At 35.0% G+C, this 23,164-nt stretch overlaps 1 protein-coding gene across 1 annotated transcript; it reads right to left on the bottom strand.

Moving 5' to 3' along the window:
* Nucleotides 1–16,811: 16,811 nt before the first annotated feature.
* LOC136220309 (transcription factor MYB17) lies at nt 16,812–20,445 on the bottom strand. Its single transcript, XM_066008117.1, has 3 exons — nt 20,209–20,445; nt 18,825–18,954; nt 16,812–17,644 (listed from the first exon to the last, which is right to left on the bottom strand). The coding sequence occupies exons 1-3, from the start codon at nt 20,339–20,341 to the stop codon at nt 17,050–17,052; spliced, it is 858 nt and encodes a 285-aa protein (XP_065864189.1). The 5' UTR covers nt 20,342–20,445; the 3' UTR covers nt 16,812–17,049.
* Between the last annotated feature and the right edge of the window lie 2,719 nt (nt 20,446–23,164).

Raw genomic sequence — 23,164 nt, 5'->3', positions numbered from 1 at the left:
GTTCACGAACTCTTCGTGATCTACGAATAGGTGCCACTGTTGTCTCATCTAATGGGACTTCTTCGGGTACCTCAACCGCTTCTGTTGTTTCAGTCGGCGTTTCTTCCTCTTGAACTTCGTCGAGTTCAATCACGCTTCCCTTTTGTGTTTCTTCGAGAAACTCTTTCTCTAAGAAGGTTGCGTGTCTAGATACTATTACTTTCTGATCATCTGGATGATAGAAGTAATACCCCATGGTTTCTTTGGGATATCCAATGAAGAAACATTTATCAGATTTAGAATCTAATTTGTCGGACGCTATGCGTTTGACATATGATGAACAACCCCATACTCTCATAAATGAGAACACAGGTTTCCTACCAACGAACAATTCATATCGTGTGGAACTAGCGGATTTAGTTGGTACTCGGTTTAGGGTGAAGAGGGCAGTTTCTAAGGCATAGCCCCAGAACGACTTTGGAAGTAAGGCCATGCTCATCATGGATCGTACCATATCTAATAGGGTACGGTTTCTCCTCTCGGATACACCATTGTGTTGTGGTGTATAGGGAGGTGTCCATTGTGAGCATATCCCATATTCAGTTAGATAATTCAGAAAATCATCTGAAAGATATTCGCCACCTCGATCGGATCGAAGCGTCTTTATTTTCTTTCCTAATTGATTTTCTACTTCATTCTTGAAGCATTTGAACTTGTCAAAAGCTTCTGATTTGTGCCTCATCAAGTAGATGTAACTATATCGAGTATGGTCATCTATGAAGCTTATGAAGTATCTGAATCCTCCTCTTGCTTGGACTGACATAGGACCGCATACATCTGAATGAATGAGTCCTAGAGTGTCTGATACACGCTCACCTTTATTGCTAAAGGGTATCTTTGTCATTTTACCTTTTAAACATGATTCGCATGTTTCCAATGATTCAGGATCAATTGGATCTATAAGCCCATCTGAATGTAGCTTTAGCATGCGTCTCTTGTTTATATGACAATGCCACAAGTAAGTTGAATTATCTAGCTTATGTCTTTTGGTATCAATTGCGAAAACAGAAATCAACACATAAATCCCATTTTGTGATATTCCTGAGAAATAGAAAATCGAATCTCTATAAAAATTGCAATGTTTGTTCTTTATAGAACATACCAGACGTTGGAGTACCGGCTTTTCCCTTCTGGAGGGTAGCTCGGTACAAAGAACAATTTCTCTTCCAATGCCCCACATCACCATAATAGTGGCACTTTCTTTTGGGCTTCTTCACTTCCTTTCCCCTGGACACAGCTTTCTTACCTTTCTTGGGATGTTTAGGATTGGGAAAATTCCCTTTCCTTTTCTTCGATCCCTCAATTACAAGAGCCGGTATGGTCTTGTCTTTCTTCATATTGGGCTCAACTGACTTGAGCATGTTTGCAAGCTCTTCAAGAGAGGTTTGCAAGTCATTCATCTGATAGTTTATAATGAACTGTGAATAACTTTCTGGGAGGGATTGAAGAATTAAGTCAACACTTAATTCGTTATCCATCGCAAATCCAATACTAGAAAGTTTGGTAATGTAGCCAATCATCTTGACACAATGTGTCATGACTGATGTGCCCTTTTGCATCCTGCAATGATATAACAGCTTGGATATCTCGTAGCGTTCACACCTGGTTTGTTTCCCAAACAATTCCTTTAGGTGCATGATGATGGAATAGGCATTCATCTCCTCATGTTGCCTTTGTAATTCTGATGTCATCGATGCAAGTATGACGCATCCGGCATGATCGTCATCAGCCTTGTGCTTCTGGTAAGCATCAATTTCCTCGATGGGAGCATCATCTTCAGGGACAGGGGGTATCGATGTATCAAGTACATACCCAATTTTCTCGAACTTCAAAACAATTTTAAGGTTGCGAAACCAGTCAGTGAAGTTTGAACCATTCAGTTTGTTATCGGTAAGAATGTTTTGCAGATTGGTTTTAGTCATGATTTTAAGAGTGTGTGTTTAAACAAAATCTGAGAGTGAGAAAGAGTAAACGTATGTCATTCATTTGCTTTAAAGTATAACAATCTAAAATTATAGGCCTTTTAATTTATTTCAGATTGCTCCCACTATTTTGCCAAATTAATAACCCTCCATATTAATTCGAAGAATTTCACAAATCCTTTAGTGAGCTAGGATCCTAACTCCTGAGATTTCGCCTTGACTTTAGCCAACAAGCTAGTCCCGTTCGTTAGGTAGATTCATGCAATCAATCACATCTCGAATGTGATTCTTAGGTTATTGGGTTACCAACCACATTAGTAACTAATATGTCATTCATATTAATCCCAACCATCTTGCCCATTAGTTTATGACAACATGAGTTTGCTCATCCAATTATCATAATCTAATTTAAGTACTACCCCATATTCATGAAAGAACGATTTTCGATAATCCAGGTGTTACCATAAGACTCCGAGCTTGACTTTAGCCAACAACCCAAAGGCCCCCAGTACTGCCGGCTGAATTATAATATTAGGGAGGGGCAACCGATTTTAATAACTTGCTTATTTACTTAACTTTTTAATGAGGGATTTTTATTTAAGTCTCATAATCTAACTTAGTCTTGATTTGCTTTAGCATACATCAGACACACATACATACATACATTGGCGTTATGGACATATCATCTAAATTATTCCGTCGAGCCAGAGACGGAATAAAAGGCCAAACCTAAGGAAATACTAACTATTACATATTTCTCTTTAGGTCCTCCGTCTTCTCCATGGCGCCTTGAAATTACATATTAATTTCTATACTACTAAAAGAAAACTTCAATTGAATTGAAGGGAATTAGATGAGAGGAGAAATTACAATAGATAGTAGAAAGGCAGGACGCGCAGGCCCTATTTCAAAAATACCAAAAGACTAAAGAGAGGGTCCAAATATGTCCATAACTCCAAACATGCATAGACTCAATTAAATAAATTTAATTGGTTGATTACATAACTATCTTATGTAATATTTATGTTAATCACATTAACTTATCAAATTAACTTTCATCCAATTTTACTTCTAATAGTTTCGTATCTTTTATATTAATCCTTATATTAATATAACTATACAAAACGTTAATTATGCACGTCCCATTTATTTTGATTTTAATTCATTTAACATTTTGATTTACAAATTGGTAAAACAAACTTTTAAACAAATTTTCATTCGATAATCAAAACAGAAAACTATCAATTTCTGAAACATATATATTTAAATATAAAAACGATTTTAAATATATATATATCAGTTCTAAAACAGTTTTAAAACGATTTTCAGAAAATAGGAAAAACTACTATAGATTTCCGTTTTATCTTTAGAATTAATAAAACTGATTTTATCAATCTAACTATAAAACTAATAGATTTCGTTATCATGATTATCAACCAAAATAATTAGGAACATATGCATAATCTATTTTAATTACCAATTAATTAAAACTTATTTATCCTTAGGATTTAATTAATCAAAACTTATTTATCAATTAACCTAACCATAAATATTTATTCAATCCTATTGAAAAACTTCTAAATTTCTTCTTCTACAATAGACTGGTCGAAATTCTCTCTCTATTTCGGATTAACCCAATACACCTATAAGGGGGGATATATATAGCCTCTTGTATCTAAAACCTTAGTTAGATAGAATTAGGTTACTTCTTTTGAGTTTTATTCTAAAATAAAACTTCATAAATATTATTTATGGTTTTTGGATAACTTCTTTAGAGTTTTATTCCAAAATAAAACTTCATAAATATTATCTAAAGTTATATCTAAATATAAAGATAACATTAGGTTGTTTGGTAAAATAATATTTAGAAGCATTTAACCATTTTAAACCTTCTAACTTAATTATTCAATCATTATAATCTAATCATAATTGACTAAAATAAATTAATTCTCATATGTATATATATATATAATACATGTATTTCCCCTTTTTCTATTTGGGCCTTTATATTGGGCTTCCATCTATTAATTAACATTCATTCCTCTTTTGGTTCCAAGTCTTATGTGTGAGCCATTAGGTTCTTATTACTACTAGCCATATACAACCATTAAATTAATTTCCCAAAGTTAATTTTAATCTTTGTATAACGGAATGAGTGCGAGGACTGTGATAGGCAGAACCGTAAACATTCCCCCAGAGTTATAAGAAGACAGGTTGATTCCGTCGTTGACCTTTCCGTATTAGTTACAATATAATTTGATCCTTTATCAACTACATCCTTTGAACAGAATCTTATGACTATGGATAATGTCAAGTCACATATAGCGAGACGTTCGTTTTACTTGTACAGGCCGAGTTAACTCCAATCAGATAGGTTAAGTGAAATCTGCATTTCAAGTCTTAAGCTATCACCTTGCAAGGATTTAGAGTCAAGTCTTCCACAAGCGATCCTTGGACGTATCCCCCATTAATCGAGAGTGATAAATGCTCAATCCAATGTATAACTACCCTGACATTACTTCCTGTGACACCCAACCTTTGCAGTTCACACCCCAAAGTCATCTCTGTTAAGGATCGTGGGACCACAGGATCAAAGTTTCATATTCAGTAATTGAGGATGACAAATTAACATTCCTTTGAGTCTGAGGATTAATTATACCTATTAATACCAATGAGATGAACAGGTGACAAGGATGAATCTACCCATCCTGTTATCTCAAATCGGATCCCCAATCCTAATGAACGACGTTTCATCGGATCTATGTAACTGTCCAGATATCTATATATATGAAGCTTGTGAGATCAGCTTTCTGTCGGACAGAAGACATTGTTACATACAAGTCTCAACAGTGATATATCAATCCTAAACATATCACTTGACTTGGGGTGGTTTTAAGTTTATTAGTTTATTATAAAGTTTTGTCTCACTTCATGCTTGTATGAACACTTTATAATCACTTTAAACAAACTTACAGATTTCCTTTTATTAGACTTTATTTAGTGCTTAAAAGGGATTGCCTTTATATAGTTATAAAACATATATCTCATTAAAACAAATGATATAAAGAACAATTCATTTACATTAAGTTTGTATCCTGCAACAATTGACTATAGGACACTAAACCCCAACAGAGAAGCCCTTGATCAAAAGCTTCAAGACGAAGTTGCTGAGTTGTGCGACAATGAAGTCGGGTCAGTGGCTCACCTGAACAAACTTGAAGACAAAGTATTTCTACTTTGGGTAAAGTTCAGAAGACGCAGAAAGCTATTTGGAAGACTTTGCCAAAAATGTGGAAACATTCTGACCGCCTGAAGAAAAGCTGTTGAGTACTGTCGAAGACAGAAGATGCAAGAATATCATTGGCCAATGATGCTGAGCACGTACTGAGTGAAAGCGACAGGAAGCCGTTTCCTTCCAATGGTTATTTCGAAATTCGAAATTACCGGTGCATCAAGTGTCACTATAAAAAGGCCATTCAAACGCTTCATTCGATGCAGATCTTTAATCAAGTCGAAACGCTGACCAAATTGATATTCGAAGTTCTGTGAGAAAAGCAAAGCAAATCTTACACCAATTCCAATCTTTTGTAAAAGTCTAGAGTGATCTCATTCATCTAAAGTGTCTTAGCAATTATTGTTTAGGACAAACAAACACTTATCATTTCTAGAAGTATAGAAAGGAGAAGCTGAGTACTCAGTCATAGTACTCAGCGGTAGAAATAGGAGTGAGTAGAGGAATAGAGGAAGGTACTCTTGTATACTCAGCTTTCTATTGTAAAAGGTTTATGCTCTACCTTTAAAGAGCTCAGTAGAGGATTCTGAAAAGCTCGGAAGGAATTCCGGGGACTGGACGTAGACGGAGAGGCTGAACCAGGATACATCTGCGGAGTAATATCTTTCTAACCCTTATCTCCTTAACATATTGCTTGCTATAATACTGCCTAGTTAAAACGCTAAAAAGAACATAAGCTGAGTTGAGTGAACTGAGAAGCTGAGTTCAGGAATAGACTCATGTGCTATCTCTTGACTCAAGGACAGATTCAGACTTAGTCACCTGTTGACTAAGCTTGTATCTAAAACTTACTCAGTATCACCGTGCTAAAAGACTTCGAGAAAGTCTAAGTTCGAAATTAACAGTCAGCCTAACGTGAATTTTTTTAATAGTTCCTAACCCCCCTGGAACTAATATTGTCACGTTACACGGGACCAACATCCATAAAATTTGTTATGAGTGTGGGATGTTTGGTCATACTTATGAGGGTTGCTCTAAGAGGGAGAAGGTGGTTGAAGAGGTGTCTGAAGCTGTTAAAGCTAGAAAAGAGGGGATTCAAAGAGATGGGAGGAATTTCGGCCCATGGATGGTTGCTAAGAGGCCGGGAAGACGAAGGACACGTGCGTCTGTTGTTCAGACTCCTGATATTATTAAGGATACTGCTCTGATTCAAAATAATCCTGGAAATAAGGAGAGGCCCTACCCAAAGGAGAAAGAAGGTACTGGTGATGCTACGGTCGGCAGTTCAGGATCTAGGTTTGGGGTTCTTACTACTGAGGATGATCAAGACTCGGACCATTCTAATGAGCAACTTGAGCTAAGCATTCCAGGTTTAGAATCTGCTGAGCCGGCGGTTAGAAATGGAAATGCTATGGGGGTCAAGAATAATCAAAATTCTTTGGAGTTTTTGGAAAAGAGGGGGACTGCTGGTACCTCTTCTAGGCTCTTAGGAGCCCCTAATAAGTATCTGGTTTTGGGTGTTGGGCCTGGGGTCAGTAGTCTTCCTTTTTGATGGATTTATTTGTATGGAATGTTAGAGGAGCGGCTAGCAAGGCTACCCATATCCATGTTAAAGATTTAATTAAACAGTTTAATCCTTCTTCTTTTGCTTTATTGGAAATAAAGATCAGTGGAGGTAAAGTTGATGTGGGGGTTAAAATGTTTAAAAATTGGAATTGTGTCAGATCGGAGGCTACTGGCCAGGCTAGTGGGATTTGGCTTTTTTGGAAGCCGGATCGTGTTCATTTTGATATCGTTAGTTTGTATAAACAATTTATTCACAGTAAAGTTATCTATCCTGGGAATAAACCTTTCTTTGTCACTTTTGTTTATGCAGATCTTATCCTGGCCAATCATAAACGGCTGTGGGAGGTTCTTTATACTATGAGTACGAGTATGGCAGATGCTTGGTTTGTGGCTGGTGATTTTAATGACATTTCTCTTATGAGCGATCAGAGAGGGGATGGTAATCACTATATGAATCGGTGTCTTAATCATAAACAGAGTATGGATTTATGTGGGCTTTCGGATCTGGGGGCTGCGGGTCATAAGTTTACTTGGAAACGTAATAGTGCTTTTGTTCGTCTAGACAAAGTTTATGCTAACATTTCGGCCCAAAGTAGATTTCCTGAAGTGACTGTGTTAAATCTTCCTTTCCATCACTCTGATCACTGTCCTATCTTAGTCAAACTGGTGAGAGGCAAGCATCCTAAAGGGGTTAGACCTTTTAGGTACCAGGTGGCTTGGGAATCACACCCTGAGTTTAAAAACTTTGTTCAGGATAACTAGAAGCCTCATTCTGATGTTTTACAAGCTATTGAGGGCTTTAGAAGTAATGTGGTGGGCTGAAATAAAAACATCTTTGGCCATATTATCAGAAGAAAGAATAAAATTTTGAGCAGGATTGAAGGCATCCACCGTATATTGGAGGTTAGGTTTGATCATAGTTTGGATGGTCTTCTTAGAACCCTGTAGAAAGAGTTGGAAGCTGTGCTCAAGCAAGAAGAGTTACTTTGGTTTTAAAAATCTAGGAAAGCATAGATTAAAGATGGAGATTGCAATACCAGGTATTTCCATCTTTCTACTGTTATTAGAAGGCAGAAGAATCAGATTGATGTTATCAAAGATCCGAATGGAGATTGGGTTTATGAGGATGAGGATATTCATCATTTGGCCCTTAATTTCTATAAAGATTTATTCAAAGAGGACCTTGTGGATCTGGATAAAGCTCTTTCTGGGACTACGTTTCCCATATTGGGAGATGATAAAGTTCTGGATGCGTTCCACCCTATTGATTAGAAAGACATTGATCAGGCGATCTTTAGGATTGGGGCTACTAAAGCTCCTAGGGTTGATGGTTTCCCTGCCGGTTTTTATCATAAACATTGGGAGACTATGAAGGAAGGTATTTATAGTTTTATTAAAGGAGTTTTTAATGGTTCAGAGGATATTAGGCTTGTGAATAAAACTCTTCTGGTTCTGATTTCTAAAGTAGAGAAGTCGTCTTCTTTCTTATAGATGAGGCTTATTAGTCTTTATAATGTGTTGTACAAGACTATTACCAAAATTGTGGCCAACAGACTCCGGTGTATTCTTCCTGATATTATTAGCCAGAATCAAGGCAGTTTTGTTCCTGGGAGACAGATGATGGATAATGTGGTTATAGCTTAGGAGATGGTCCATGTTGAGCGGTTTTCGCAAGTGCACGGTTTCGCTTGTAGTAATAAAAAGATATCGATCATACAGGGAACGTTTTTTCAACAAAAACTTATTTATGTGTAGATTAAATACAACTTAAAGTTTATAAAAATAGATAATCGTTATTTGAAATTGGTTTTGATATTGATTGAATAAGAATTAGGTTAGAATATGTAGAATGTTAGAAATCAATTCTGTTTTGAATATGAATTACAAAACAGAAACGTTTAATGTTTAAAATAAGAGAATAATTGTGTTAGTTTGCATTAAGCAAAGAAAAAAACTTTAAACTTTGTATAAACTATAAAAGTGTAATAACGTAAACTCCTTCAATTAAAAGGCTTTGAATCGCAGACAATCTTCCTACGGTCGGGATAGATTGCTACCTTAACCAAATTAATTCTCGAAGAATGAATTTGCCTTATTTTTCAACAAAGTTTTCTTGTAAAGATATTGAATTTAAATATATTTTAATGAAAACACCAGAACTCACTTCGGATCAATTACAGAAGTGCTACATAAAATTATATTGAATTGCATGAACTTTATTAGATGAAGTATGAATTTGATACAAGTTTACAGAGAATAAAAAGCATGGAAGCATTCAAAACGACATGAGAGTTCCGGGTCGTCAATCCTTTCCTCAAACCTCGTTAGAGTTTGTCAGGCTCCGGGGTCGAATGCGCTACTTAGTCTTCTCGCTAAATCTTCAGAATAGAGATGGTTCGTCTACTACCAAAATGTAAACTAATAAAAATAGATCTTAATCTAAATCTAAATGCTACTGTGTATGTAATTATTTGATAAACAATGTGTGTACATCATATCGTTTTTACAAAATCGAACTTCTAACTTTGAATCGTTTGACTCAGAATTTGTGCATAAATTCTGTACTAAATCTTAACTCTCAATTTATCATATCAACTCTGAAATCAACTCTCTATTTATAGTTGTTGAAGATTCGAGTCTAGGGGACGTGTCTGCTGCGAAGAGACGTTTCTATCCAATCGAACGGACGCGTATCTTTGAAATTGAACATGTGTAAATTGTGTTGCCTGAAAATCTGATCTTGTCGAGAATAGAAAATCTCTACCGAGATTAGGGGGGTAAATTTCAGTCTTCAAAACGGAGGAGAGAAGTTCCTGGGCGACGCGTGTCGTGGCCGAGAATGGGGAATCTCAGTCACGACACGGGAGGTTTTTCCCATCTCCGACTTCGTTCCTCATCTTCGTTTTAGTGCGTTTGATTTTCGTCGTCTTCGACTCCTTTTGTAGGGGTTTTCCTTCGTTTCTGACCTCTTTTCGTTCCTATTTGGATTTTACCAAATATTTAGGCACCTTGCATGAAAGAAACATATTCGGACATAAAAGTACTCTAAATAGATATAAACAACACAAATTCGTAGCAGAACTGACGTAAATATTGATGATATTTTAGATATATTTTGGGCTTAATAGTCCACTCTATAAAAATTAAAAAGGGAAAGAGGGGTATTGTGGCTCTGAAGCTGGATCTGGAAAAAGCTTATGAGCGCCTCAACTGGAGTTTTCTTATTAATAGTCTGAAGAGAGCAGGTATTCCAGATAATTGGAAGAGATTAATTGAGGTCTGCATTTCTTCTCCTGTTTTTCAAGTTTTGATTAATGGGGATATGTCTGAGGAGTTTGCTCCTTCCCGGGGTATCCGTCAAGGGGACCCTATGAGCCCTTTCTTATTTGTTATTACGATGGAAAGGTTGACTCACCTTATCCAAGAAGCTGTGAGCAATGGGAATTTCCATCCAGTTTCCATTAATAAATTTTGTCCCCCCTGTTACTCATTTGTTCTTTGCAGATGATGTTATGATCTTTGTGGAAGGTAATGAGGAGCAAATTGGTGTGATTATGGATATCCTTAACTGTTTCTGCTCTGCTTTTGGTCAAAAGCTTAATATCCAAAAATCTCGGATGTTGTGTTCTAAAAACATGAGTCAAAGAGTCTGCAAAAGGCTGAGTGAAATTTCTGGTATACCTCTTACTAATTCTTTGGGTAAATACCTAGGGATTCCCCTCCATAGTGATAGAGTTTCTAAAGCTTCCTTTAAGGAGACTTTCGACAAAACTAATAGTAAATGTGCCAATTGGAAAGCTAAAACCCTTTCTCTTGCGAACCGTCTTACTTTGATTCAGTCTGTCAATTTTGCGGTTCCTAATCATATTATGCAAGCTTGTCGGCTGCCTGAGCCTGTTCTTAATGATCTGGATAAAATCAATCGTCGGCTCCTGTGGGGGGACTCTGCGGAGGGGAAAAAATTCCACCTTGTTCCTTGGAAAGAGGTATGTCAACCTAAAAATATGGGAGGCCTGGGGATAAGACAAGCCAGGGACAATAATAAAGTATTATTAATGAAACTTATGTGGAGGATGTGGCAACTTCCATCTTCTCTTTGGGTTCGATTATTATGTGGGAAATATAGAAAGGATAAGATTTTTGGGGGTCCCAAGGAGAGAGTTATTAATTGTTCTTTTCTTTGGAAAGGCCTTAGTGTTGTGTTTTCAGAGTTTTGCTCTAGGATTGGTTGGGCGGTGGGTAATGGGAAGTCTATTAGCTTCTGGAATGATATCTGGATTGGTAATAAGTCTTTATTAGAGGTTTGTAACTCCCTGCCACTTTTTGATATTCGGAATTGGAGGATTGCTGATGTGGTGGATTCTGAGGGTGATTAGATTTGGTCGAGGTTTGCTCTTATTTCAGCCTGAAAACGCTCCTGAAAATTGGAGTTAAGATTAGTAGAAAGGAGGAAGATAAGGATAGTCACAGTTGGGCTTTGACAAATAACGGGGCTTATACTTGTAAATCTGCCTTTTAGGCCTTCAATCAAAATTTGGAGACTCCGCACCCTGAAGTGTGGAAGAATATTTGGGCTTTGAAAGTTCCGTACCACATGAGGAGTTTCCTGTGGCTTGGTGTCAAGAATAGGCTGCTTACTAATACAGATAGAAAAAGACATCATTTGGTGGAGTCTGGTGCGTGTAGTAGATGCAAAGGGCATGAAGAAACCATTTTCCATGCTCTTAGAGATTGTCCTAAAAGTAAAGAGGTGTGGAGGAAAGTTCTCCCTAACCAGGTGTTGTCTGCTTTCTTGCCCCATTCTGATCTTGATTGGTTTGTAGATGGTGTTAGTGGGAAGTTGTTGGCCAATCTGGAGCATGGTGGTATCTTCTTTGCAGTTGTCTGTCACCAGATTTGGAAATGGAGGAATGATGAGATTTTTGGAGGAGAAACTGTTATTATTCCTAATTTGTTTGATTTCTTCTCTAAAAAGATTTGTACTATTGCAGATAGCTTCAAAGAGGATTCTTTAGCTAGATCTATCCAGAAGAAGGATGTTCATCTCTTTGGCTGGTGTAGGCCTAGTGAAGGGATGGTGAAGTTAAATACTGATGGCTCTTATCTAAAGGATGGTAAAATTGCTGCTGGAGGGGTTCTGAGAGATGCGGGTGGTGCTTGGGTGTTTGGGTTCGCTCAGTGTCTGGGTATGGGTTCTTCCTTTTCTGCAGAGCTTTGGGGGATCTTTTCTGGCCTCAGACTTGCTAAGAATCTGGGCTTGAAGAAGCTGCTTGTGGACTTTGACAACCTCGAAGCTATCAAAATGATCTCTGATAATAATACTATTTGTTTAAATAGCCAGAATTTAATCAAAGGTATTAGAAGGGTTTGTTCTTCCTTTGATTCCATCAATTTCAGTCATATATTCAGAGAATAGAACCGGGTGGCGGATCGTCTTGTGGCTGAGGGCCATGTGAGGATGTTGGGAGTCTCAACTTTCTCTTCACCTCCTAAGTTCCTATCTTCTCTCCTTTTGGATGATGTGGTGGGGGTTAGCTTCCCTAGGCTAACCCCGGGTTAGGTTTTTTTTTTGGTTATTTTTGTTTGTCTTTTTCTTTCCTTTTCCTACCAAAAAAAAATGATAAAATTGCTCTTAGCTGCAAGCGTTAGGGGTAAAACTACTCCTGACTATAAACTACCATGGTCGTTTCATGGATAACTCGATCTCTATCACCTAGCATTGTAAAGAGTATTCTATGTCGTGATTCAACAGCAAATATCTAGAAAGAGTTGAGGACACGATTCTCACAAGGATATGCTATGAAGATTTCACAACTTCAAGATGAAATTTCTCAATTGACGCAACAAAATTTCAGTGTTACTGATTATTGTTGGAGCAGTTGTACAGTTGTGTGTATTTTGTTGTAATAGACTTCATACAATACAACATATTGTATTCTATTTTTTTTTCCCTTTCTTTTTCTGTTTCAGTAACTTGCTAATCAGTTAGATCATAACTGCATTTTGGCTCCATCTTCTTTTGTAACAGATTACTAATTTCATTTGCTATATAAGCAGTGATTCTTAGTTAATTATTTTTAAGAGTTTTCATAATAAAAGCTTCAATTTCTTCTTTGTGTTCATAATTATTATACAAATTTAACAACTCTATGGGAGGAGTTGTCTAACTTCAGATCTATTTCAAATTGTAAGTGCTCTGCATCTTTTTCTTGTTATGCATCTATCAAACGAGGATAATAGATACACTGTAATAATGTATTTTATGTTGGATCAGATAAATAAACTTTCACAGTTAACAGAGGAAGAATATAATTGTTGGAAGAAAATTCTCTTACCTTACTACTTGTATTGATAGGTATTTATAAATTACAGACATGACTATTAGTAAACAATATAACTCTCTATAAATACAAATGACCCTCTATGAAACATTACAACTCTTGATAAATTACAGAAATGACTCTTGGATAATACAATGTATCAAATTAAAAACTCTATTAATTATAAGTTTATTAATTCAACATTTTAAGCTTGTTAAAATGCATAAAAAGACTAGCCCTCAAAAACTAACATTGCAAAGAATATAAATATCTTCAAATATATTGTTAAGAAGGATTCAGAAGTTATGTTGTGGACCGGATTAGTACCACTTAACTTTCTACTTAACTTAAATGGTGCCACATCAACATTTGAAATGATATAATATAAATAAATATCTTTATATGAGTTGCATCCCGCCCAAGTTGTATCTCGTTCCAATTTCTATAAAAAAATATCTTTATATGAGTTGGCTTCATATGAGTTGATAATTGCTAGAACTCAAAAGATGATAATTGCAAATAATATAAATAAATACCTTTACATGTATAATTAGCAAGGATCCGATATATTAATATGAGAATCCAAAATTCCTATCTCTATTACAATCCTTTAAACTGTTGTTTGCTCAAACTTTTTATTTCCGCTCCACCCCCTTTGAACCAGTGACGAACGCAGGAATTCATCACTGGGAGGCTAATTTTAGCCTTACGGTTGAAGCTAAATCCAGTCCGTAAGGGCTGACAAAAAAAATTTCAAACTCCACTATCCTAAAATTTTGTCTTTTTTTATGTATCATTAGCCTCAAAACATACATTTTAAAACAATTCAGTCACTTTAAAATATTTATTTTAAATAATACTAGTTAAATTAAAATCTTCAAATTAAAACCCTAAATTAAATCCTCAAATCAAAATCCTAAATTAAAACCATTAGATTAAATTCTCAAAATAAATTATTATAAATTAAATCTTCAAATCAAAACCTCATACATTAAAACCCCTAAATTAAATTCACAAGCAAAAAAACTTTTAAATTGAAACCTCTGCATTTAAACATATCAAACAAAACTCTTAAATTAATTTAACGCACAATCAATCTTGTGATAAGAAAAGAGAATGAGAAGAAGAAAATAAAAGGGGAAGGAAGAGAAAGTAATAGAAATAACAAGGATTAGAAAAGCAATTATGAGAGAAAAAAAAGAAGAGAAGCAAAAGTTGCGGAGACACTAATCCTGTATTTAAAATTTTTTTTTTTAAATTAGGCCCTTGACCAAAACGATGCCGTTTCGGTTAAGGGCCTAATTTAAAAAGAGGTGCCCAACCCATGGGCTGGGCACCTGGGCTATCTCGAGAAGGAGATTAGGTTTCCTTCTCTATCGAGAAGGAATATACAGCAGCAGCCATGGTGGCTGCTGCTGTCTGCAACTTAAAATATTTAATGGGGGCTAATTTGTTTACGTATGTATATTTCTAGGGGCAGTGTCGGCGCCGGGCTACGTCCGCCACTGCTTTGAACCGATCGTTAAATAACACCTTTCAAAAAAAAAAGGTTAATTTTAAATAAATATCATATGGTTTTATGTTTTTATAAATTGTTACTTATGTTTTTTTTTTGTTACAAACTGAATTCTATGGTTTAAAAAATTGTCATTTTTTTTTGCGACAATGACGGGACTTGGGTTTTTCACTTTGCTAAAAATGAGGTGAGGACTTTTTAGTTTGACACTATAAAAATAACTGTTAACGACCTCAAAATAGATAATTTCAAGAATTAAAGTTGTTTAATACCACATTTACTATGAAACTAAACTTTTTATTTTTCAAAACCATCATTTCGGACTTTTATCTCTCTGAACATTAACTTTTTCCCTTCTCACCAAACAATACGTAATTAACCTCAAAACTAAAAAGTTTAAGAATTAAAATTGCTTAAAATATCATCAAATTCTTAAAATTTTCTATCTTAAAATCATTAAGATCAAGTTCGTAGTGACAATCCAAAAGTCCTTGATTTTGCAAACAACGACAATCATGGTCATCATTTTGACAACAACAAAAACTACAATCATTTATCTGCAAATCGGTGTAACTACTGAAGTTTTCTCGAATTAATCCTTAAAAAAAACTAGCTAGATCACAAAAGATTACATTGCAAGGAATAGAAATAAATATTTTTACATGTATGATTAGCAAGGATCCAATATATCAATCTAGGAACCCAAAATGACCCTTAAAAAAATTTAATTCCGTTAAGTCCGCCTTCTATCCGGACGCCACCCATTCCAGGCCGAATTGTTAGATCACACATTTTTCGTAAACAAAATCCCCTCATTAAAACCATTCATTTATACAAGGAAGAAACAACATCATCATCAATATTCCCTTGCAGAAAACTCATATCATGAACATTGTTAATCGGAAAATCCAACAAAAGCTGAAGAGTAGAATCCTACGAATCAGAAGTAGAATCCGACGACATCATTAAATCTCCGGTGCAGCTTTTGCATTCCATATCAGCACTCGTTACAGCCGAAACCGATGCCTGAGAAGCCGCCGGACTTTCACAACAATAACCCTTATTATTATTAAAACTCCGAAACGATTCCGACATCGGAATTCCACCGGAGTCAGTTTTTGCTGGACGAAGAGGATAAAGTGTAAAAATACTCTAAAATTGACAAATATGAGTAATTTTACTCCTAACGTTTAAAATAATACAATTTAACTCGTAATATTGACGGTCTATAGCAATTTTATCCATTAGCAAGTTGAGTCAATTTCAAATATTATTTAAAACACAGATATTTCTAGATCTAGAGGAAGTCAGAAGAGGAAGATAAGTTGCAAAAATACCCATAACGTTGTAATTTTATCTCTAATGTTTAAAATTGTGCAATTTTACTCCTAATCTTGGCAGTTAATAGCAATTTTACCGCTTGTCACATTGGGTCAATTTCAAACATGTATATCAGTTGGTTAAAAACAAAGATTTCACATTTTAGGATTGGAGATTAATATTTTTAAATTCAGCGAAATAATTGAATTTTTTTTTGTCCATCTCGTACAAATTTCATTATATAGTTGTCCAAAAATTGCAACTACCCCTGAACTCAAAACATTACAACTAATCCCTCAACTTGTTTATTTAGAACAAATAACCCCTTAAATGTCACATCGCAGCACGTGATAGTAGGAAGTTAGTTATAACGTTTTGAAGTTCAGAGGGTCAATTGCAATTTTAGGACAACTTGAAGGGTCGGTTATTTATTATGCCTAATTTTTTTAATTCTTTTTTTAATTCTTTTTCACGTGTACAAAATTCATTATATAGTTGTCCAAAAATTGCAACTACCCTGAACTTTAAAACATTACAACTAATCTCTCAATATGTTTATTTGGAACAAATAATCACGTGATTAGCAGCGCATGGTAGTGGGAAGTTAGTTATAACGTTTCGAAATTCAAATAGTCAGTTGCAGTTTTAGGACAACTTGAGAGATCAGGTATGTATTATGCCTAATTTTTTTAATTCTTTTTCACGTGTAGACGACAAGATTCATGGCTCACAAGACATATTTTTCAAATTAATATAACCTGCCAATGTTACGAGTAAATTTACTCTTTACTGGCAACATTACTAGAAGTAAAAATACACAATTTTAAACGTTAAAAGTAAAACTATCGACATTTACGTGTTTTTACATATTGTCCATTGTTAAAATGCATAAAAAAAACTAGTTAGAACTCAAAAGATTACATTGCAAAGAATATAAATATCTTTACATATATATAATTAGCAAGGATCCAATATATCAATCTAGGAACCCAAAATGACCCTTAAAATAAATCCATTCCTACCTCCATTGTCCTCTTTTAAAACCGCTATTTGCTCAAACCTTTTATCCCGATTCCACCTACTCGGAAACAGTAGTTACCTTTCTCATTAAAAAAATCCCCTCATGAAAACCATTCATTTATACAAGGAAGAAACAACATCATCATCAATATTCCCTTGCAGAAAACTCATATCATGAACATTATTAATCGGAAAATCCAACAAAAGCTGAAGAGTAGAATCCGATGAATCCGAAGTAGAATCCGACGACATCATTAAATCTCCGGTGCAGCTTTTGCATTCCATATCAGCACTCGTTACAGCCGAAACCGAAGCCTGAGAAGCCGCCGGACTTTCACAACAATAACCCTTATTATTATTAACATTACTGTTATTAAAACTCCGAAACGATTCCCCGACGTCGGAATTCCATATCCGGAGGAAGTAATCGGAGTTCGGCGGAGGAGGCGGAGGAGGGTAAAAAAGAGAAGACTCCTTTGAAAGCCGAGCTTCGGCTTCGAGTCTAGCGCTTTCCCATTGTGCCATATGACGAGTTGAAGGAGAAGCTGCTGCTTGTGTTTTAATGAGGGGTTGACCGAAAGACGCTAGAGGTTTGTGCGTTTTTGGGTCGAGTCCCATGCAAAGAAGACGCTTCTTTAAGTGAGTGTTCCATAGATTTTTTATCTCGTTGTCTGTTCTTCCTGCTAGTTGAGACGCAATTGCAGCCCACCTCATAAATTACAAAATTAATAATTATTAATTAAATATCCTTATTGATTTAGAGTAAATAATTTATTGGATAATGTATATTTACATCCTTAAAGTTAATATCCCTATTGACATCCTGAATTTTAAAATAATAACTTATCACGTATCTATAGTTGACTGATTCGGTTTTTCTACATGCTCATGTGAAGTATAATTAGAAAAAATGGCGCGTAATTACACATGATGTGTAAATTGACGAATCATAAAATGACACATGACATTTAAAGTGACGTAATTTTACCGATTATTTTAATATCTAGTAAAAACAAATTATGTTAAACATGATAATAATTTATGCCACCACAGTTGTCAAAGATGACAGATTTGGTACCTAAACTTTAGTTTATCTATAGTTTGATATTTGGAATTTATTTTTTTACATAAAAAAACTATTATTTTAAATATTAAAAATACATTTTAATATTTTTTTAATATTTAAAATAATAGTTTTTATGTGTAAAAATAAATTTCAAATATCAAAGTGTAAAATTTTAAAATTTAGATATAAAAAATGTAATTCACTTTTAATAAGTAAATGGTAAATCAACCATTTAAATGAACAGGGGACCACATCATATATACAGAATAAAAGTTAAGGACTTTATAATGTATTATTGAAAATTGAGGACTAAACAGTATATTAGATAACAATATAAACACTGATAAATTATTTACACTAAAATCTAATTACTCGTTTTTGGATCATTTTTTTTTCAACTCCATTTTAAACATTTCTAAACGAACATTTTTCTTCCCATATAAATTTGGGGGCCATCTTGAAACTCCAACCTCCAGTCTATTGAAAACAAGAGATCAAAACCACCTCTATTAGGGATATTTTCGGAGGCCGAGTGGGCAGTCCCCCTGGCTCCCTCTTGTCTCCGCCCCTCGAGATAGGATTGAAGTCAAAAGCTTATATTATTATTATTATTAAATTTAATATGTGATCTGTTGACTTTTTAATTTACTTAATTAGTAAAATATTTAATTGGCTTAAAATGATATACATCTTAATTTCTACAAATTCTTTTATACTTTCGTGTTACTTTAAGAAAATTTAATGGATTAACGAGACACTTGCGATATCTAATGAAAAATTAACCTTAAGCTAATTAAGGTTAAGAAATTGTAAAGGAGATTACCTGTTACCAAGAATTCCATGAAGTTGGATAACATGTTTCTCTTCTTCAAGAGTAAATGGCCCTCTTTTTATATCGGGACGGAGATAGTTCGTCCATCTTAGCCGGCAACTCTTTCCACATCGAAGTAAACCTGCAACCCACATTTCCATCTCTCTTAGAAAACTTAATCACGAAAGTTACTATATTGCACGGAAACTCATCCGCACTAGCATTTCCATGTTTCCTGTCCATTTCGGTTTCCATTATCATTTCGTAGCTATATTTTTTTATTTTGTATATAAACAACATTTTTCGGTGTACCTAGGTTCCCCTGTCAGTTTCCATTTCCGTTACACGTTTTAAAACTTGATTAACCCCCAAATTACATTGATTAGCTAGAATAAAGTCATCAATAAGGCAAAACAACAGAATTTTGACATAAAACAAACAAAAGATTGCAGTACCAGACTAGCGTATCCGCATTTCGTGTCAGTTTCCATTTCCGTTTAAAAACTTGATTAATCACCAAATTACATTGATTAGCTAGGATAAAAAGTAATCAACAAAATTTGACATAAAATAAACAAAAGATTGCAGTTCCAGACTAGGGTTTCCGCATTTTGTGTCCTTTTCCATTACCGTTTTATAGAAAACATTTTCCAGTGTACGTTTCTGTGCCAAATTCCGTTTCCGTGTAACGTTTAAAAACTTGATTAACCACCAAATTACATTGATTAGCTAGGATAAAAGTCATCAATAAGGCAAAACAACAAAATTTTGACATAAAACAAACAAAAGATTGCAGTTCCAGACCAGCATTTCCGCCTTTCGTGTCCGTTTCGGTTTCTTTTCCCTTTCCATTACGGTTTTATATAGAAACAACATTTTTCCATGTACTTTTCCGTGCAACATATACACCTTTAATAACTTGATTAACCCCCAAATTACATTGATTAGCTAGAATAAAAGTCACCAATAAGGCAAAACAACAGAAATTTTGACATAAAACAAACAAAAGATTGCAGTTCCGGACTAGCGTTTCGGCATTTCTTTTCCGTTTCCATTACTGTTTTATAAAAACAACTTAACCCCCAAATATCACTGATTAGCTAGGATAAAAAGAAATCAAAACAACAGAACTTTTGACATAAAACAAACAAAAGATTGCAGTTCCGGATTAGGGTTTCCCATTTCGTATCCGTTTCCATTTCCCATTTTATAGAAACAACATTTTCCGGTGTACGTTTCGGTTAAAAACTTAATTAACCACCAAATTACAATAAAAGGAAAAACAAAAGAAGCTTGACATGAAACAAACAAAAGATTGCAGTTCCGGACCAGCGTTTCCGCATTTCGTGTCCGTTTTATAAACTTTTGACATAAAACAAAGAAAAGATTGCAGTACCAGCAAGTTTAGGAAGAGAACGCCAGCTTCCATGGCCATTCTTGTTGATATAAGCAGTAAGAAGTTCATCTTCTTCAGGTGTCCATGGACCTTTCTTCAATCCTTTCTTGTCACAACAAGGTGTCCTTCCCATCTTTAATTTCTTCTTCTAGCAGAAGAAGCTAAAGATTGAACATAAAATTATAGCAGTAATGAAGAGAGAAGAGAGCAAAGTGAATCATGAAAGAAAGTAAAAGAGAGAGATATACAATAAATGCTATAGATATAAGGATATGGAAAATGGAGAATTTATGGTGGATGGAAGAAAGGAAAAGTACTATCAGCGAGTTTCAAGCTGCAATAGCAATAAATATTTGTAATATGTATTTAATACTACTACTCTATTACTACTGTAGTGGAGTGGAGTAAATACCTATCTCATCACTCTCAAATGTTAATTCAATTATAAACTCATTCATTTATGTATGACAAAGACAAACATGCTTATGATGTAGTGGTAGAGCACAACATATATGGCCCAAGGTGAAATAAGGAAATATTTGATCTAATGACGCGGTTTGGAGTGGGTGGTGCCAGGATAGAAAGTGTGAGCAAGGAGCGGTTGAAAGGGATGGCGATGGAAGTGGAATGAACTGGATTCCACGTTGGAAATGGAGAGAGATTGATAGAGGGTTATTAGTCAAGAGTGTATGCAATAGGTGTTGACGCGTTTTAAATTCGTGAGGTTCAATGTGTTGGATTTAGACCAAAACGAACAATATTATATATATAGTATGGGTCATGATGTTGTAGTTAATATCAGAGCCGACTCTCCATGTAACACTCTGGTCCAATACCATGTAGATATTGTCCGCTTTGGCCCAATTCCAACACATTGGGCCTTACGGTTTTAAAACGCGTCTGCATGTATTGGATTCTCATCTTACTAATAAACCCCAATCACTACCTCTCCATTTTCGATGTGGGATTCAATTCATTCCTGTCCCCATCGCCATCTCTTCGGGCCGTTCCTTGCTCAGGTCTTCTACCCCGACGACACTCACTCTGGACCGGGTCGTTACACTCCACGTACAAGGTATGGTTGAAGGACGAGCAAGACATGTAAATTCAATTATAAACTCATTCATTTATGTGTGATAAAGACAAACAAGCTTACGATGTTTTAGACTTTTATGCATTGAGAGTTAGAGGTAGAGCACAATATATATGGCTGGAGGTGAAATGAAATATTTGATGTAACGATACGGTTGAGAGTGATTGGCGTTAGGGTAGAAGGTGTGAGCAAGGAGCGATGAAAGGGACGGCGATAGGGTAGGAACGAACAGAATCCCACATAAAAAATGAAGAGAGATTTATTGAGGCCTATTATTAAAGTATGTATTCAATATATGTAGACGCGCTTTAAAGTCATGAGGCTCAAGTGTTGGATTTGGACCAACGCGGAAAATATATACATGGTATAGGCAGGTTGCTATAATTGGTATCTGAGCGACTCTCCATATATTATATTTGGTTCAGGGATGAACAATATCTACATGGTATTAGGTCAAGTTCTTACAAGTGGTTTCAGAGCCAATTCCATGTATGATATGTGGTTTAGGGATGAACAATATCTACATGATATTGGACTAGGTTGTTACAATTGGTATCAGAGCGACTCTCCATGTATGATGTGTGGTTAAGGGATAAACCAGACATGTAGATATTATCCGTTTTGGTCCAAATCCAATACCTTGGGTCTCACGGCTTTAAAATACGTCTGCATGTATTGAATACACATTTTACTAATAAGCCTCATGCAATCTCTCTTCATTTCCAATATAGGATTAAATTCATTCATGCCCTCATCGTCATCTCTTTGGGCCGCTCCTTGCTCATGTCTTCTACCGCGACCAGGGCCGGTCCTGATAATTTAGGGGCCCTAGGCGGAATAATAAATAAATGCCCTTTTAATAATAAAAAATTATGTAAAAAAATTTAAAATAAATTTCAATACATTATAAACAAAAAAGTATTTTTCTTTCAAAAAAAATAAACAAAAAAGTATTTCATCAATAATTATACGGTACGTATTAATACGTTCACTAAATATAATTGTTTATCCAAAATCAAAAAGATGTTTCACAATTTCTTTAAATTATGGATTAAACACTTATTTGGCTCATGTGGTATCCAAAATTTTGTCATCTGGCTAATGTGGTATTATTTGATAACATTTATCCATTAGAGTATTTTCATAAGTGACAAAAAATTAACAAATCGAATAATTTTTCATCCAAAAAAATTAACCAATCGATCAAATATATGTTAATTCTTAAATTAACCATTAATTTATATTAAAAAATCAATTAAACCTCTTTTAAATTTAAAATATTAATTATTTGGATCCTTTAAAACCTAACCTTAGTAAATATATTTGGACTCTTAATTTATAAACCTTAATCCTTAAAATATATTAAAAGTAATGAATTTATTAATTTGACATAATATTATTAGTTTGACATCATTTAAGTTCTTAACTTTTTTTTTTTAAATATTTGTATGAACGTTTTTTTTTTTTGAGAAAAAATTATTTGCTCTTAATGGTAAAAATAGTTGTATGAAAATTTACTCTCAAGGGACCCAACATGATAAAAAAATAGTTGTATAATATGTTTTCTGAACATGAGACCCTTCAGCAGTGTTAGAAAAATAAATTGCCATTATAGGGAATCGAACATGAGACCCTTCAGCAAAACTCATGCGCTTTAACCACTGATATATCATTTTTTACGCTATAAATATATATATATATCTAATATTAAATTTGGGCCCCCCTACGGCCTTGGGCCCTAGGCCAGCGCACTCCTGGCCTAAGCCCAGGGCCGGCCCTAACCACGACACCTCCATTCTGGAATGTATCGTTACAGGCTCATTAGCTTCTGCACAGTTCATCCTTGCACCACACACCGTACAT

Source organism: Euphorbia lathyris, chromosome 2, assembly GCF_963576675.1.
Source record: "Euphorbia lathyris chromosome 2, ddEupLath1.1, whole genome shotgun sequence".
Taxonomy (NCBI): domain Eukaryota; kingdom Viridiplantae; phylum Streptophyta; class Magnoliopsida; order Malpighiales; family Euphorbiaceae; genus Euphorbia; species Euphorbia lathyris.
The sequence above is the reverse complement of the archived record's forward strand: the minus strand, read 5'-3'. Positions and strand labels throughout refer to the sequence as shown.